The following is a 16,691-nucleotide window of genomic DNA, read 5'->3' as shown; positions in this document are numbered from 1 at the left end:
ACCCCTCCCTGGGGAGTGCACAGGCTGCATGCGCGTGTGCACCTGTGTGTCCGACTCCCTCCTCGGGGACTGCACAGGCTGTGTGGGTGTCTCCCATCCTTTGATCGGTGGAAGGGTGGTGGGCAATGTGGATTCTAGCCCTCTTTCCTGGGGGAATGCAGAGCTTCCTCCCAGTGTGCGAGACCCTTCTTTCACCTTAGTGTGGTGAGGAATCTCTCCCCCAGAAGGGGTGGGCTGGGCTCTGTCCACCTTCATGGCTTGGTGTGCTCCTGGCCCTTTGCCCCTTTCCTAGCACATAACCACTCTCCCCTTCCCTCCCTCTGTCCTGGGGTGTCGGACGCACCTCGAATCCTTCTCTTCCCCATCTGTGTGTGTGGATCCCCTCTCCATCCCCTGCCATTGAGCATGCTGTGCTGTGTGGTTGAAAGTCCCACTGATCCCAGCCCTGTTGTGTGTGGTCACTTCCTGACGCCCTTGTGTCCTTCCTTCCCCAGAGACGAGGTGCAGATGAGAACCGCCTACAGCAAGTCCAATGGGCAGCCCAAGAGTCTGGGCCCGGCCTCCCCCTCCCCCGGCCAGCCGCCTCTCAGCAGCCCAACTCGAGGAGGAGTCAAGAAGGTCTCTGGAGTGGGCGGGACCACTTATGAGATCTCTGTATGAGGGCGGAGCTGTCTCCCCACTGTCGCCTACTCCCTGGCTGATACCAAAACGCCTGGGCCCTGGTGGGCAGGGGGCATGTTCAGGAGCAAGGCACGCCTGCTCTCTCACATGCATGGACATTTTTTAGAATCCTCCAACTGCGGGGGGAAATAGCTGAGAGGACAGTGACCTTTTAAAATATGCCCCCTGGGATTTGGGGTGAGACCCTGGGCACCCCCTAAATCATCACAGCTGCAACGCAGTCCCGGTTCCCCTCCTCCCCACAACCAGCTGAGAGACTGCAAATGTAGCACATACTGCCGAAAGAAAGGGGGGAGGACTATCACGGCGGCGCCCCCAGCTGGTGGGGGGAAGCGCAGCCTGCAGTTGTGCCAGTACCGATGGGCCAGATACTCGTGGACCTCGTGCAATCACTCGCCTCGTGCGGTAGGAACAGATCGTTTTTAAAACCAGGATAATTTTTTTTATGATTGTTACGGATTCTATTTTTTCCCCCTCTTCTGAGTTACCAGGTGTGTGTATATATAAATATCTATATATAAATATAAATATAAAAGAAATTATATATCTACCAGAGAGAGGGAAAAATCGCCCCGCAAGGGCCCAGGCCCCACGTGCCCCGTTAGGACACTCAGCCCCAGGAAGGACGACATGGGGGGTGGTGTATGTGTGTGTATAGAATATATACATCCAGAGGGGTGGGAGATGGGGGGCTTTCTACCACAGGTGCCTGGTTAATTTGAAAGGAGGCACCTGTGGAATTGCCAGAGTGGGAGGGATGAGAAAGATATTTTATATTTAGGTACAGACTCCAGGTCCTTGCTCATGTGATCCCAGGCTTGACGGTTGCTCAGTGCTTCTGCGGCCTGTCCTTCCTCTAGCAGCCATGCTACGGTCCTGGGCCTGGCCTGCCTTTTGTATCTCATCTCCCCCTTTCTGGCTTCTCTGGTTCCTGGGCAGATTTCCTATCCTGAGGAAGCAAAGCAAGGGCAAGAGCTGGAAGGCAGCCCTCCCACCCCCATCATGCAGTGTTTAGGAATTACCTCCCCTGTAGCTGAGTGGGGTGGGCAAATCCTTGTCTCCCTTGTATAGGTGGGTTTAGTTAAGGACCCAGCTTCCCATTTTTACAGCCTCCAGTATTCAGATGGGATGTGTCATGAAACTGACTCCCAGCAAAATGGGGAGAAGGGACGGGTGGGTTTCTTGTTTCCTGATGTTACCCCTTCCACAACAAACATATGAACTTGCACAGCGCTAGAGACATATCATTGGGGCTCAGAACAGCAGTGGGGGGCTTGAGGGCTGTGTTCCCTTGTATAGAGATTTGACCTGTATCTAATCCCTCCCCCACAGACAATTTTAGCCGTTCTTCTCTCTGATGTTTTTACATTTCTTATTTTTGATGGTTCCCTTATGGTTTCTCACTGTCACACGGTTGTTTTTATTTCCAAACTGGGGAAGAGTAAAAAAGAGGAAACCAAACCAAACCCCACAAAGCAATATTTTCATGTCATATGCCAAAAAATTGTAGACATCCACACCAAAACCCCATGAAAGTCAAAGCAAACCAAGCAGAAATCCAACCTAATCTCCAGGCACTACTTGACTCTTTCTCTATGGCAATATCTCTCTTGTGGCCTCCACAGAGCCGCACTTTTATTTTTTATTATGATTAGCCATTTTAAAACGAGGAATAAAAAAAAATCTAATAAGCTACCCCTCCAGGCTTGTGTGGTTTTTGTTTCATTTTCCTAGGGGGAGGCGTTGTCTCCTTTGGTATCTTCCTTTCCCATTATTCCATCCAAAAGAAAGATCTGCAGAAAAATTGCTTAAGTTGAAGAGCCAGAAGGTCAAAGAATTAAGCTGAGTTGCCAAGAGAGGTCTGCAGAAGGTACATGAGTGGGTCCTCACGCTGTGTTCTGAGCTGTGGTAGCAAAGGGGAAGGCCTGCTTGCTAATGAGGCATAACTGCTAGTAGTGGTCAGTTCCTTGTTACCTGGTGATGTGTGAGGAGCGGGAAGACAAATTGACTTCAGAAACTGTCAGTGAAGGGCTGAGTAAGGGTCGGGTGAAGGGCAGCTATCGATGAGTCTGAGAGCTTGCAAGTAGGGCATTGGCATAACCTGGCGAGGGCCTGGCTGTGAAGGAGGCAGTGTTGCACTTTGGGGAAGGTGGAGGCTGATGGTAATGATAGAGATGGGAAATAAGGGTGCCACCCAGCCCTCCCGATTTGATCTATTCCATTGAACAGTAAAGGAAAGTTTTCTGGATATGAAACCTGCCTAAGCAGCAACTAGAGATTCAAGCATGCCCAGCACACCCAGCAAGCCCACTGTGTAAGCAGGCACAGGAGCATGCTAGGCTCTATCCATTCAATCAGCAATACCCTTCGAGATAGCAAAAGGTTCCTGCATGAATAGCCAGGTGCTATGGGTGCTTAGATACTATCTGGAAACCTCTGCTTATCTGATGAAGGTTAAAGGCCTTCTCCGTCCCTAATTTTAAAGCTGTGGGTCCCTGATCATTACCACAGAGTCCCCAAATGGCATCCCTCAATTGAGCTGTTGGGTTTAGCTGAATCAGAAAGAGAGGCTGGAAATACACTCCCGACAAATAAAGCCATTGAACCTGAGCTACCGTCATAGGGGACTTATCCAAATAGCTCCTGAAACTGTAAAGCTTCAGGGCCTTGGCTCATCCTGGATCTCTGAGATCTCAAATGCTAGGCAAGTTTAAACTAGTGCCTGGTACTGATCTGTTAGTGGACGGTTGTTAGTTGTGGACCTTGTGGTAAAATGGGTCCTAGCAATGGATCTCCAATTCCTGGTGGGGGACCAGCACTGTCAATATAAGATGTGGTCTTTGTGGGCCGCTGTCAGCACTCCACACATTCAGGTACACACACTTGGTTTCAAAAGCCAGTGCCAAGTTGCTACAGCAAGTGACACAAATATACAAACACATTCTTATCAGCTATGGTTTTCAAAGAGACCAACTGGGGGCACCTTTAAAAGGGCCTAAATTTCAGGAAGTGATAAGCACCCACCCTCCAAAAATCAGGTCCCATTAAGATGTCTCCATTTGGGCTCCAAAAATCTCTAGACACTTCTGAAAATGTTGGTCAAGTGTGTATATAAAAAAAATCAATATTTCATCCCAAAGCAGTAACAGCCTTAACTTGAATGAGCCCTGGCTTGCTGTTTGGTTAATGCACAGGCCTTACCTTGATTTTGGTATCAAAACATTTTCTTTTAAGAAAGATTATGGGAAATATCAATATATACTGGATTCTTCTAGTGATTGCACACGTCCATTCCAATGTAGGGATGTGTGTATGTGCACGTCACGGGAAGTTTTGCACTCGGTGGTATCTGTAAGGATGGCTCTGATGCCCTGTGGTGCCATGCGTTCATAGCACCACTATGAAGGGCACAACCGAGCCCGTGTCCCATCAGTTCCTTCTTACCATCTGTGACTGGTGCTGGGACTGTTCCCCTTGCTGGGGCGAGTGTCTCTCTGACAGAAGGGTATATCCATCCCATCAGGCAGTACCCAGTCCAGCCTCATACCGAGGCCAGTGCCGAGCTTCAGAAGCCAGTTCTGTGGGATCTTGTCTGTGCAGACGGGGAGGAATACCCTCAGCTGCTGCAAGCTTCCTTTCCGAATGAGGCTGTGTCGGGCCAGGCATGTCACCTCCCCAAGATGATTATAAGGCCCACCAGGAGCTACTGAAGAGGGTGACCTCAAACTTGGGTTTGCAAGCAGAGGTAGTGAAAGAATCCTCCCACAGCCTGGTTGACATTCTGGCCACAGCATGGTTGCCAAAAGTAGCCCTTCCCCTCAATGAGACCATTATGGACCTAGTGAAAGCCCTGTGGCAAATCCCAACTTCCCTTAACCTCCACTTCAAGAAGCGCTGAGAGGAAGTACTTGATTGGGGTCTGGAACAGTTTCCTTATGAGGAGAAATTAATAAGACTGGGACTTTTCAATTTGGAAAAGGGATGACTAAGGGGGGATATGACTGAGGTCTATAAAATCATGACTGATGTGGAGAAAGTAAATAAGGAAGTGTTATTTACTCCTCATAACACAAGAACATGGGGTCACCAAATGAAATTAATAGGCAGCAGGTTTAAAACAAACAAAAGGAAGTATTTCTTCACCCAATGCGCAGTCAGCCTGTGGAACTCTTTACCAGAGGATGTTGTGAAGGCCAAGACTGTAACAGGGTTCAAAAAAGAACTAGATAAATTCATGGAGGATAGATCTATCAATGGTTATTAGCCGGGATGGACAGGGATGGTGTCCCTAGGCTCTATGTGCCAGAAGCTGGGGATGGCTCACTTGATGATTACTTGTTCTGTTCATTCCCTCTGGAGTACCTGGCACTGGCCACTGTCGGCAGACAGGATACTGGGCTAGATGGACCTTTGGTCTGACCCAATATGCCCATTCTTGTGTTCTTATATGCCTGCCCAGGTTTATGAGTTCCTCTATACTCATCCCCCCTCTTTCCAGATCCTTAGTGGTGTCTGCAGCCAACGAAAGGGAGAGGCAAGGTCTGCAGAGGAAGACTCCTCAGGCAAACGACTCCAGGAAGCTGAAGCTTTTCAGTAGAAAAGTTTACTGGGGTCTGCACTCCATGTTGAAGTTCAAGGAGTCACTTCCCCAAGAGTCTAGGCAGGAGTTGTCAGTGGTGGAAGAAGGGAAGCTGATAGTTCATTGCGGATGTGGGAGATTCAGTGGCCAGGTCCATACCCACCACAGTAGTAGTCTCAGGCATGAGGTCCAGCAAACCCTTCAAGGTCTTCCTTGCGAGGGAGCTTCGCTCTTTTCAGAGCAGGCTGATGTGAAGCTCCATGGGCTCAAAGAATCCAGAGTGACCCTCAAGTCTCTGAGTTTGTATACCCTTTTTGCTCATATCAGAATGTGGTCAATATATTATTGGATGTTGTGAGTTTATACATCCAGTTGAGAGAGAGTTCACATGTTTGTCACCGTGCCTCAGGACATTCTGGATTCACTGAGGTGGTGGACAAACAGATCAAATGTTCTCCCTGGTGTGCTATTCATCCCCCTTCCCATTGGTGACAATAATATGAGATGCATCCAACATGGAATGGGGAGCCCATGTGTCTCAATTTACAGTCAGGGGCTTTCCAAGAAAAGACTACACACATCAGTGTGTTAGAATTAAGAGCCATCCATCTGGTGCTCAGATCATTCCTCATATACAATGGAACATGGTGCAGGTATCAACAGACAATATGACTGCTATGTATTATCTGAACAAACCATGAGGAGCTCGCTCGTTCCAGTTATATGCCGATTGGTGTATTCTGCATGAGATCTATCCAATGGCCCTGTATTTAACAGGCGAAAACCACCCTGTCAGCAGGTCATCTCAGTAGGGACAGTTCTCAAATTCATGAGTTGTCCCTGAAGGATCGAGTAATTCCAGATATCTTTTCCTATTGGGGTCAACTTGAGGCACACCTGTTTTGTGATAAAGAATGCCCCATCTTCTGTTCAAGAGCTGGGAGGAACCGTCAGTCCCTTTCAGATGCCTTCCTTATACACTGGCGAAAGGGTCTGCCGTATGCGTCCTCCCCACCATTCAGAAAAAGGAGATGGAGATTTGGCAGGACAGGGCAAGCATGATTTGGATTGCTCCAACTTGGTCAAGACAGCAGTGGTACACAAGACCTGTGTCATCTGTCAGATGGATGGTACATGTGTCTTCCACTGTCTGGATATTTTGTCACAGCAACGAGGCAGGATTCTCCATCCAGCCCCACAGTCTCTTCATCTAACTGCGTGGGCCATCGGACTTTGCCTAGTTGTGAGAAATCATATTCTTCCTTAGTACAGAATGTTTTGCTAATTTCTATCGACAGGACCATGTTACCAGTATTAATGACTAGATTTGTCACTTGGATGGAGAAAAAAATCTGACTCTCCAGCTTCTATACTCTGTGTTCTGGAGTATTTAATGTGTATAAAGTCTGAAGGATTGGCTAATCCTTCTTTTAAGCGTTCACCTGGCTGCTATTTCAGCTTACAGTGATTTGGTTAAGGGTAGATTGTTTGTACCTGATTCAGTCAAAAGGTTTATGAAGGGGATGTCTAATATATATCCTGCTTCGAGGGATCTTGTCCCATCTTGGGTCCTTAATTTGGTATTATCGATATAAGGTCACCCCTTTGAACCCAAGTTAGAGCGTTCATTATTTTAATCATTACCTCAGCCAGAAGAGTGAATGAACTACCTGCTCTGGTGGCTGACCTGCCATTTACTAGTCTTCACAGAGATAGTGGTTCTTAGACCTGATCCCAGGTTTTTTACCAAAAGTAGTGTTTGAGTTTCACGTCAGTCAGGTAACTAATTTGCCAGTTTTCTTTCCCAACCTTCATGCTAGTAAAGTGGAGCCTGCATTGTAAGACAACCTGTTGTAAGACAACCTGTTAGGTTGTAAGACAGCTCTTGTTTACTACTTAGATAGAACTAAGAGTTTTAGGATGTCATCGAGACTGTTTCTTATGCTAAGATTCATATGGGTCTTAGCTTGTCTGCTGAGTCTGTTTCCAGATGGGGTAAGCAATGAATTGGGTGATGTTATGAGTTAGCTCAAGCCTGTAGTATCCGTGCACCTTCCCCTCTTTCTCAGAGTCCTATCCTAGTCTTCTGGGTTGGCAGTGAAAGGAATTGAGGCGGCAGAGAGTGCAGCACCCTCTTTTGTAGCCTTGCCCTCGGAACATTCAGAGACACTGAGGAGTAGGAGGGGGTGCACATGCACTCTAGCAGGCACTGCTTGGAGAAGGTTCTACCATAAAGCGCCACCAGGCAGCTCAATACCCATAAGTATGGATATGCAGAGTCATCAAAAAGCTTCAGTTACAAGTAACCTTCATTTTTTCATCTGTAGCTCAAAGGACTGGCATTCCTAGGGGCTCTGATCTTGGTAATACAAACCAAGACAAGATTGTGGATGCGGTGCTGTCTTGTATTGGCCCAACTTCTGTGGGTGAGACAAGTATTTGAGCGCCACAGAGCTCTTCTTCAGCTCTGTGTATGCCTGAAAGCTCTCTCACCAGCAGAAGCTGGTCCAATCAAAGATATTACTTCACCCAACATCTCTGATATCCTGGGTCCAACACAACTACAACAACACTGCGTAAAATAATAAGGTGTGAGTTTCTATGGTTGAGTGGATAAGCCATCGGTCTAACTGCAAAGATCAGGGCTCTACCACAAACCTCCTCAGTGATCTTTTCAGTCATTTATTTTTTGTTTATCCCATCTGGAAAGTGGACTCATGCACATTCTCATTCAGCCAACAGCGAAGGTAGGAGGCAAGTATCTCAGCTTGGGTTGGAGACTGCTAAGAATATTCTCTCACCTGGTTTTCTCCCTGCGTTCATTGACAGAATTGTGTCCGAGTTTTCAAATAGGTGGCAGTTTCTTGAAAACTTGCCTCTTTCATAAGCCAGCGTCAGTCCACCTCTGTTTCAGATTGTGGGTGTCATGTGACTCTCTGTTGGTTGTAGGCATGGCAGAATTAGCAGCAGAGACGACCCCAGGAAGGTTGCAGCCCGTGGCTGTAACTTTTTATGGGAGCTATGGCATATCTGTACAAGAGGCCATCCTCAATGGCTCCAGACCACACAGCTCCCCATGCCTTTAGCAGATCCTTGGACATGCACTGACTTGGGAGCACTTGAGATATGGAATTACTGTCTAAATTCCACCAGTCCAAACTGTAGTGATCACAGATGCACCTGCACTGGGAATTAGGAGCCTACTCTTGGGGTGCAGGATCTCTGCAGGAATCCAAGCATCCTGGCACAGAGGTGGCTTCTGTCTGTGCTTTGGGCATAAGTGTTCCAGAAGATGGCTCTGATTCAGTCAAGTCAGTCTCATAGACAACCTGTGAGGGATAGGTTCTCTTCTCTGTTGAGAAGCAATGGAAGTGGGGCATTGGAACCTGGCTCCCCCAATAGGTCCTAAGTGTCAACCTGAAGGAAAAGGAAGAACATGAACCCAGCCAAGCCCAGCCCAGTGGTGATATCCCCCAGGTGTGGCATCTAGGTCAAGCAGGTGGTGAAGCAAATCACTCTGTGGATCATCCTAAGGACTCTGGCTGCCATGCCTCTGAACACCGCTGCTCTTTCTGCAGCCCTCTGGCGATGGAGGTCTTTCCCATCCTCTGGGAAAGGACTATCATGTATATCTCCTCTGGTAGGGCCCTGACAAATCTTTGGAGAGAGACAGATTCCAGGGTCTTCATGTCCCCACATGGGTCAGGACAAAGCTGGGTGCAGTCACGTTAGAGATGGCCAGAGCCCATTCCATCAGGTGGACTATTCTGTGCATTCTGACCCTGGCTTACTGTCTCTGGGGGACTGGTCCTCACATAAGTTATCTGTATAAGGTCATCAGTCCTGGCTGTTCTGTGACTCGACTCATGTTACTAGTGCAGATCAAGCACAGTATCCCAGAGGAGCACAGAGTTTTCTTCTTAAGTCTATGAACCAATTTCCAATGCTCTGTGCACTATTCCTATCTAGGATGTTTAGCAACAACCAGTCTTGTTCTCAGGCTTGGACTTGGAGCTTGGGTTAGGGTTGATGTGCACTAAAACCTCTTGGCTGCTTAGAATTGGTCAGAGGTTGGGAATAAAGCTTGTGACCTGGTGTGAAGCAGCTGTAACACATCCCTCCCACGTGATTGGGTTGCCTTTTGGCTGTGAGGGCTAACAGGGCTGCCCTTATTGAAGTCAATGGTAACCCCCCCCACTGTGATGTCTGGCTACTGTCTCAACTTTCCATACTGTAGCCAGCCAGCCAGCTCGCCCTGATTGCCCAGCTACTTATCATCTGAGTTGTAAGGTGTTTATTGGAGAGGAGTGTGATGGGGATATGGATGCAGCCTTTGCAAAGTGTCTGAAAGCTCTTGGTACGTCACAACTCAAATGTCTAATGGGGTAAGTTTTCTTCAGTGTCAATCTCCTTTGATCATAAGGATCTTCCTCCCCTACACTGGACTCCATGGAGATGCTGCTATCCTGGCCTCCTCCAACATTCCTTCTTGCAGCAGTGATCACTTCACCTCTGTGGATTGTCCTGCAGTGTTGGTCCCATCTCGGTGAGGTCCTTCTCCACAAATTAATAGCAAAGGGCCCCTCACTTGTGATGTGGTGCAGTCTATGCTAAACCTTTTAGAAGGGCCTATTGCCTGTCCAGGCACACTGGGGAGGATCATTCCATACAAACAAGTGGATTCACCTTAGGTAGGTAACTTCTGTATGCAGGTGGCATCTGAAACCAAGGCACAGGCTCAAACTGTGGCTAGGAGAAACCACTGCACTTTGATGGCAACTGTTCAGAAAGGAGCAACAGCTATGAAAATGAGGTTGAAGCAAGATACCAAAAGAGACTGAGATAGGGTAAGACAAGCAGAAAACACTGGACACACCCTTTGTTCACCCTCTCCCGAACACTGACTTTATTCTGTGTGAATTGCTGCTCTGCAGTAGGAGTGGCTGTTTGCAGTAAAAATATAAATGTTCGTAGGCTCAGATCTGTGCCCCCTTTTGATCACTACGGCTCACGCCCTCATTTCTGCTGTGAAAAGCTGGCAAGCTTGATGCAGGAGAACAACTTCCTCATTCATTGTTTGTAGTAGGAACTGATTAGAACCACCCTTGTGCTTTCCCACCTGCTCCTTAGTGCGGAGGCACAGGGGGGATGTTAGGATTTTTGGCTGTCACATTACAAGAGTGTTAGAACTTCCAGGCAGTTTGGAAACCTAAGTGTCAGGGTCAAATCTGCCCCCACACGTGTAGCCAGTAAAGGAAACCTTTCTACAATTCACTACAGCAAACACGCTTTTCCCAGCAATTGTTGCAACCTGACTATCCCCACTGTGTGCTGTCGGGAACCTGAGAGTGAAACTGGCAACAAGCGAGTGAAAGCAAAGCAGCCATAGCCAAGCTGAGCACTATGCAAATAGCAAGAGAGAAACACAACAGGCTAATGATTAGGGTGGGCATTACTACCCGAGCAAAGGAAACCTGGTTACTGCACCTATGGTCACCCCTCCAATTAACCCTCCCAACAGGAGGGGAGACAACTCTAGCCCAGGTCTATAGGCAGGGTGGAATGTGGCAGAACTGGGTTCCACCTGCATCCTTCCCTCTCACCTGTGTACATGCCTAGTGGCTGAAGCTGGGTCAGAAATGGGCCAGGGGCAGCTGGCTGCTCTGAAAGTGCACCCCTCTCCCTTGGCAGAACAGGGATGACAGGTGCATAAGCCAGCCCTAAGAAGCAGACACAGGTAAGTGCTAGAGGGGCCTCCCGGGGCAGGGAAAGGCAGTCAGTTCCCAACTCTTTCTGGTGGGACAGTAGGGGAATGGTGCAAAGCTGCTTCTCCCTAAAGCTGCTGCCATGCCAGGTGGTAGCCAGGATCCAACGAGGGTCAGGCAGAGCATATGTATCTAGAGGACCCTCATTCAGTGCATGAGACAGCAGGATGTCATGGTTGCTACTGGGAGAACTCCAACCAGCTGATTAACCCTGCCGAGTGTCCTCGTGGGTGGTGGCCAGCTGGGCATCTATGTATTGCCTGTCTGTAACCAAAGCCCGGCTCTCCTATTCCTGTGGATATTTCAGCCAGGGAGGTGCAGTAACAGCTGGGAACAGCTTCCTCAAACTAGGACTGTAGGGGGAGAGAAAAGAAGGGGGCTGGAACCTAGGGATGGAAATGGCATACCTCAGTGGGTGCTGGGGGAGGGGGAATAGGCAGAGATAATGTCTAGCCTCAGCAAGAATAGAAAGGATGCCCTATGGGGGGCGGGGGCAGACAGAGCAGGGGGCAGCAGCTGGCCCCTTTGCACCTGGCCCCAGGCTGTACCCCCTCTTCCACTGTAAAAGCAGGAGAGGAACCCAGCTGTGCCCCACTCCCAATCCAGTTCCACCTTGTGGTAGGAGGCTGAAATCACCTGAGCAGCTCTGCTTCCTGCTTGAATGGGGCTGAGGCAGGGCAAGGGTGACCCTATTGCCTGCAGCTGTGTGGGATGGTAGCTACAGCCAGGGAGTGGAAGTCAGGACTCCTGGGTTCTGTACTGGCCTGTGTGACTTTGGCCATGTTATCACTGTGCCTCAGTTTCCTGAGCAAGCACACTTTAATACTTGGGAGCAGAGGGCCAGGGGTGCATTGGCCTTATGGGTCTCACAGGAGAAGGGTTGTTACATTGCTCTGGGGCACAGCACCTGTCTCTTTGGGCCTCTCCTATCTATGCAGTTAGCTAGGCCCTTCCCCCACACAGGCCCTGCTAGGGTCAAATTCCCCAGCTACCCTCTTTTGCCAGGGAAAGCTGTTTGTCATTACCTAGATCCTGAGGTGGGGGGATGGCAAAGGCTCGAGCCTCCTGCTACCCTCCTCCAAGACAGCGGCAGTCAGTTCAGCCAGGACCTGGAGCCGGGAGCCTTGGGTCTGCATGAAGGAATTGGATCCAGACTGCACTGTGGTATTTTGCAAGGTGCCTGATGAACACAGCTGCCTGGGTCAGACAGCATCTGATTCAAGGGAGTGGATGCGGGGGAGGCAAAGGCCACCCCATAGCTGCTGGGGCGAGGCTGAGCTGCCGCCTGGGGTGGATTTCCAGCCACTGCTGCCTTCTGAGGTTGCAGCAGTTCACCCACATTGCCTCCCAGCGGGAGTGGCTCACAGCTGGCCCCAGTCTATCACCACCACTGGGAGGCAGGTGTCCACTGCACTGCCCTGCCCCTGTATGCATCCAGCTTAACCCTGCAGGCTGTGCAGGGACAGGGTGGGTGGAGCCACCACTGAGGAGAGGATGACAGGAAAGAGCTGGATCTCCTCCTGCTTGAATGCCCCATGCATGGCAGGGCACATGGTTCCTGCAGGAAGGCAGCAGTTGCTACCCCATGGAGATTGCCCTGTAGGTGTGAGCCAAGCACAGGCTGAGGGTGCATTCTCCCTCTCCCAACAAAAACCCCTGTAACTGGCACAGAAGAGAGGCACAGGCAGCTTTGAGGAGCAGCTAGGAAGCCCAGTCCAGAAAGAAGGGGCCAAAAACCTGCTGGGACAGGGAATCCCCACCACAGAAGAGTTCCCCCGACCCCTGTGCATGCAAGATGCTCCATGCAGAGGGTGCTGTGAGCTTGTTCTGCTTCAGGCTAGTTCAGGGGAGTCCACCTCCCACTGCTGTAAAACACATGGCCCCTGGGAACTGCTGGGAGTCAAGCCCTGAGAAGCAGCACAGAGCTGCCAGGCCTCCACTGTGCAGCAGTTCCCTGCCGGAGGAGGAAGGGAACTACAGCCACTTTGCCCCCTTAACAGGAAGAGAGGCAGCTCAAAGCCTGGCTAGGGTGGGAGGGTTCCCAGGGGCTGCACAGGGAACCAAACTGACTCGGGCAGCTGGGCATTCACTACCTTCAGCAGCAGAGCAGGAACAGCATCCTCCGGCCCTGGGCACTGCAACACCGTGTGGTTTATTTAGGGAGGGTAGTGCCCCCTGCTGGCCTGTTAGGCCAGTGATCCCAGCTGGCCAGGGCAGCAGAAAACAACAGGCTGTCTCTGTCCCCTCCCACCGCCGTGAGACTTGGGCTGTTAGCTCCTGGCAGCCATACTAGAGCCAGAGCCCTGCAGCAGAGTTGCCCGCCTGAACCCAGGAGTCTGCTCCCCATTGCCTGATCAGGATGGGGTCTAATTAACGCCCTGGAGACTTGTGAGCTGGACACCTGCCCCCTTGGGAAATAGACTCGGCCCCTTCCTCCCCCCTGCTCCACACAGCCAGGAGGCTGAGCTCTGCCCATCTGGCCTGTTACCTGCTTCCCACAGCCCAGGCCCCTGCTGAAATCTATGTCCTCAAGGCTCACTCTGCTGGTGGCTGGGCCAGCAACCGCTCTGCCCTGCCCTGCTGCCCTGGCCCAGGGGTGGGGAGCCAAGGCCTAGCCAGGCACAGGCAGCGAGCAGGGCACTTTCAAACAGAGCTACCGGCGTCTCCTCCAAGCAGAGATTTAATTAAAACATGAATAAAAAAAAGAGCCTCTGCTACTGAGAGGATTATTTGGTATAAAAGGGATGAGCAAGCCTCAAAGGCAGCAGCCAGTGCTCCCTCTCCAGCTGAGACTGTGCTCCCACCAGGCTGATGCCCTGGGATATTGTACACACCGGGGCCCCCAGTGGGGCAGCCCAGTTCCCCCCTGCGAGCCGCTCTGGGGTATTCCTAATGTCACCTCCAGCGCCGCTCTCCCCAGCACTCAGCAAGTCGATGATGGGCATCTCCCTGGGGCGATCCCGGTGCCACGGTCAGAGTTGGCAGCTCACCGGAGGCTGCTGCTGCTGCTGGCTTGGGAGCTGCCCACGCCTGGGTGCTCTGGGCTGTGCCGGTTCTAAGTCAGACAGACAGACAGACAGACTGACCTCTGTGAGGATTCACAGTGGGGCTATGGGGGTTGAGAGTCAGGACAGGATTCCTCAGCCCAAGAACCAGTCAGAACAAGGCGGGAAAGACTCAGAATTTTTGGCCTCAAGTATTTTCCAGCCCCCCAGTGGGGTTTCTATGTGTACCCACTTGTCCCCCAACAGCATGCGATTTCCACAGCAAATGTCAGTTTCCTACTAAAAATCAAACACCCCCAATATTTCGACTTTGGTGTCTCATGGGAGCTGTAGTTCAGACGCCCCATGTCTCCAGGCTCCCAGCCAGACTAAATCTCCCATGGTGCACCATGGCCAGGGACTTTCATGGAGTGGGAAAGTGGTGCATCATGGGAGATGTAGACTGACCAAGAATCCTGCCCTATAGAAGAGGGGGCATGAGGCACCTGAACTACAACTCCCAGGAGTCACCACATCAGCATTTCTAAATCAAAAATATTTGAGTCTTATTTTTTTTGGAAACTCATCTCCTGCCCTCTAAGGAGGGGTCACACCCACACAGTCCCTACCCCCCGCTCTCCCCAGGTAGGGGTCACACTCACACACAGTGCCCACCCACCTTTGAGGGGGTCTCTCTCTCTCTCTCACACACACACACTTTTTCAGAGGGCAAAAGCCTATTTTTCTGCCCACTCTGGGTGGGACCACATGGATCACCGGTGGCATCAGACCCCATCTCTCCAGGGCCGTTACATTAGGACAGAGGCTCCAGAGCAGGGGGATAACCAGGAGGGGTTGGATACATTCCAAGTCCTGTCCCTCCCCAGTAACATGAGCGTAGCCAGGCTGGTGGGGAAGTGAACCAGGAGTTCTTCCCCTTTGCTGCCCCCTACCTTCTTTTTCTTCTTCTCTTTCTTCTTCCTCTTCCGCTCCGGATCCTCCTCCTTTTTCTTCTTTTTCTTCTTGTGGTCAGAGTCTGAGGGGGTTTCTGCAAAGAGAGACGTAGATCTGCATTCGAGTGAGTCCCCTCCTGGGAGATGGTTGGCCTAGCTACGATGTTACTGGGGCCTGCTGCAAGATGTCTGGGAGACGGGATTGCTGGATTTGTGGAGTGCAGCCTTTACCTGGGGGAACAGGATCCTGGGTGCGGCTCTGCTTGTGCTTGTGTTTATTTTTCTTCTTGGGTGGCTGGATGTGCATCAAGCGACACTGTTCTGGCAACTGGAAGAGACAAAGATCAGGGTAGGTGGGGGTGATGGAGTTTTTCAGAACGTCACCTCCCTTCCTGCTACATATCACCTGTCAACCAGCAATTGTCTTTTGTTTTCTCAGCAGACCTCTCTGCATCATCTCCCCCAACCCAAACCTCAGACTCCCTCCTTCCCTGACCCTAACCCCAAAGCTACCCTCCCACTCCCAGCAACTCTGGGGGAAGCTCACCGGGCCGGCATGCAGGCGGAAGCCAGTCAACATGGTGCCAGTGATGGGGTTGAAGGAGCTGCTGCAGATGGGTGGCTTCTCAATAAGGGAGCGCAGGCTGCTGTTGTCATGCGAGCCCGGCAAGTCGATCATCCCTGGTAGGTCAGGCAGAAAGTTGCTCAGCTTCTCCTTCACCTTCTTGCCGCAGAATTTGTTGTAGGAGTGTTCTAGGTTGTAGTGTGTGATCAGGTTGGTGCTGCCCGTTAGTTCCATGTTGCCTGGGAAGGAACCAGGAGAGCGGCGCTTTACACTGACACCCAGCCTTGCCAAAGGCAACGAAATGAGGTTGTCTGCACACAGGACTGGGAGCCAGATTCTGGCTTCCCTGCCCAGCTCTGCCACTGACTTCCCCTCTGGCCTTGGGCAAATTCACTGCAACTCTCTCTCCAGCTGCAAGCTGGGGTTGGCACTTGCCTGGCCCAGCACGGCCAGGAGGCTCCGTTAATGTCTGTGGTGCACTGGCTATAGGCAGAGCAGAGCTGAGCCCGGACTGCTCCAGCCCGGGTGGCGATCCCCTCTGCTGAGGCAGCACCACAGAGAGCAATGGAGCCTTGCGTGTCCAGGGGGCAACGGGGGAGAGGAGCCGGGATTTAACCCCACAAAGCAGCACCTGGGCTGGATGCCCCAGGTCACGGCCCAGCCCCCGGGGGAGCCTGAATGGGCAGCCAGGGCCATGGGTCTGTCGGTCAGAGCATAACATGCCCCCCCAGCACTGGCTCAGGGGCCGGAGGAGTCTGGGAAATGGCTAGTGCGGACCCAGTTGGGAGCAGGCTCCCTCCCACCCCACTATCCCCCAAACTTTATCCTCCCATTGGCTACGAGTCTCCATCTCCCCGACTCGTCACAAACGTCTTATTCCATCCTTATTGGCTCCCAGAGCTGCCAATCCACCATTCATAAACACTGTTCCCGCCCCCGCAGGTTTCTGCCTTCCCCATTGGCAGAAGGGGCTAACAATCCAAAGATACCCCTCAAAACCCGCCTCCACTAGCCCGTCTGTTTTGCCTATTGGACTGGAGAAAGCAGACCCAGCCATAGATAGGCGGAGAGAGAAGCCAATCAGAGGTGTCTGAGCGACGCAATTGGCCAACCCCCTTAGGGCCGCCCCCACGAGCCCCATTGGCCAGGTACCTGGTAGCTCCC

At 51.2% G+C, this 16,691-nt stretch overlaps 2 protein-coding genes across 5 annotated transcripts in view; one reads left to right on the top strand and one right to left on the bottom strand.

The window, feature by feature from the left end:
- ZDHHC5 (zDHHC palmitoyltransferase 5) overlaps positions 1-2,376 on the top strand; it is a 41,707-nt gene extending 39,331 nt beyond the window's left edge. For both annotated transcript variants that reach the window (XM_032775809.2, XM_032775808.2), the window contains exon 12: positions 495-2,376. In XM_032775809.2, coding sequence (XP_032631700.1) covers positions 495-660 — 166 coding nt within the window. In that variant the 3' untranslated portion in view covers positions 661-2,376. The remainder of the gene's footprint in view (positions 1-494) is intronic.
- Positions 2,377-13,687: 11,311 nt separating this feature from the next.
- MED19 (mediator complex subunit 19) lies at positions 13,688-16,031 on the bottom strand. Of its 3 annotated transcripts, none has more exons than XM_032775811.2 (4): positions 15,510-16,031; positions 15,194-15,290; positions 14,963-15,057; positions 13,688-14,080 (listed from the first exon to the last, which is right to left on the bottom strand). In XM_032775811.2, exons 1-4 carry the CDS (start codon positions 15,759-15,761, stop codon positions 14,012-14,014), a joined length of 513 nt encoding a protein of 170 aa, XP_032631702.1. In that variant the 5' UTR covers positions 15,762-16,031; the 3' UTR covers positions 13,688-14,011. The 3 variants fall into 3 exon arrangements, with proteins under 3 accessions (XP_032631702.1, XP_074920889.1, XP_032631704.1); XM_075064788.1 differs by having other exon boundaries at positions 14,049-14,113; XM_032775813.2 differs by having other exon boundaries at positions 14,051-14,134.
- Positions 16,032-16,691: the final 660 nt, after the last annotated feature.

Source organism: Chelonoidis abingdonii, chromosome 4 (assembly GCF_003597395.2).
Source record: "Chelonoidis abingdonii isolate Lonesome George chromosome 4, CheloAbing_2.0, whole genome shotgun sequence".
In the NCBI taxonomy this organism is placed as follows: domain Eukaryota; kingdom Metazoa; phylum Chordata; order Testudines; family Testudinidae; genus Chelonoidis; species Chelonoidis abingdonii.
The sequence above is the reverse complement of the archived record's forward strand: the minus strand, read 5'-3'. Positions and strand labels throughout refer to the sequence as shown.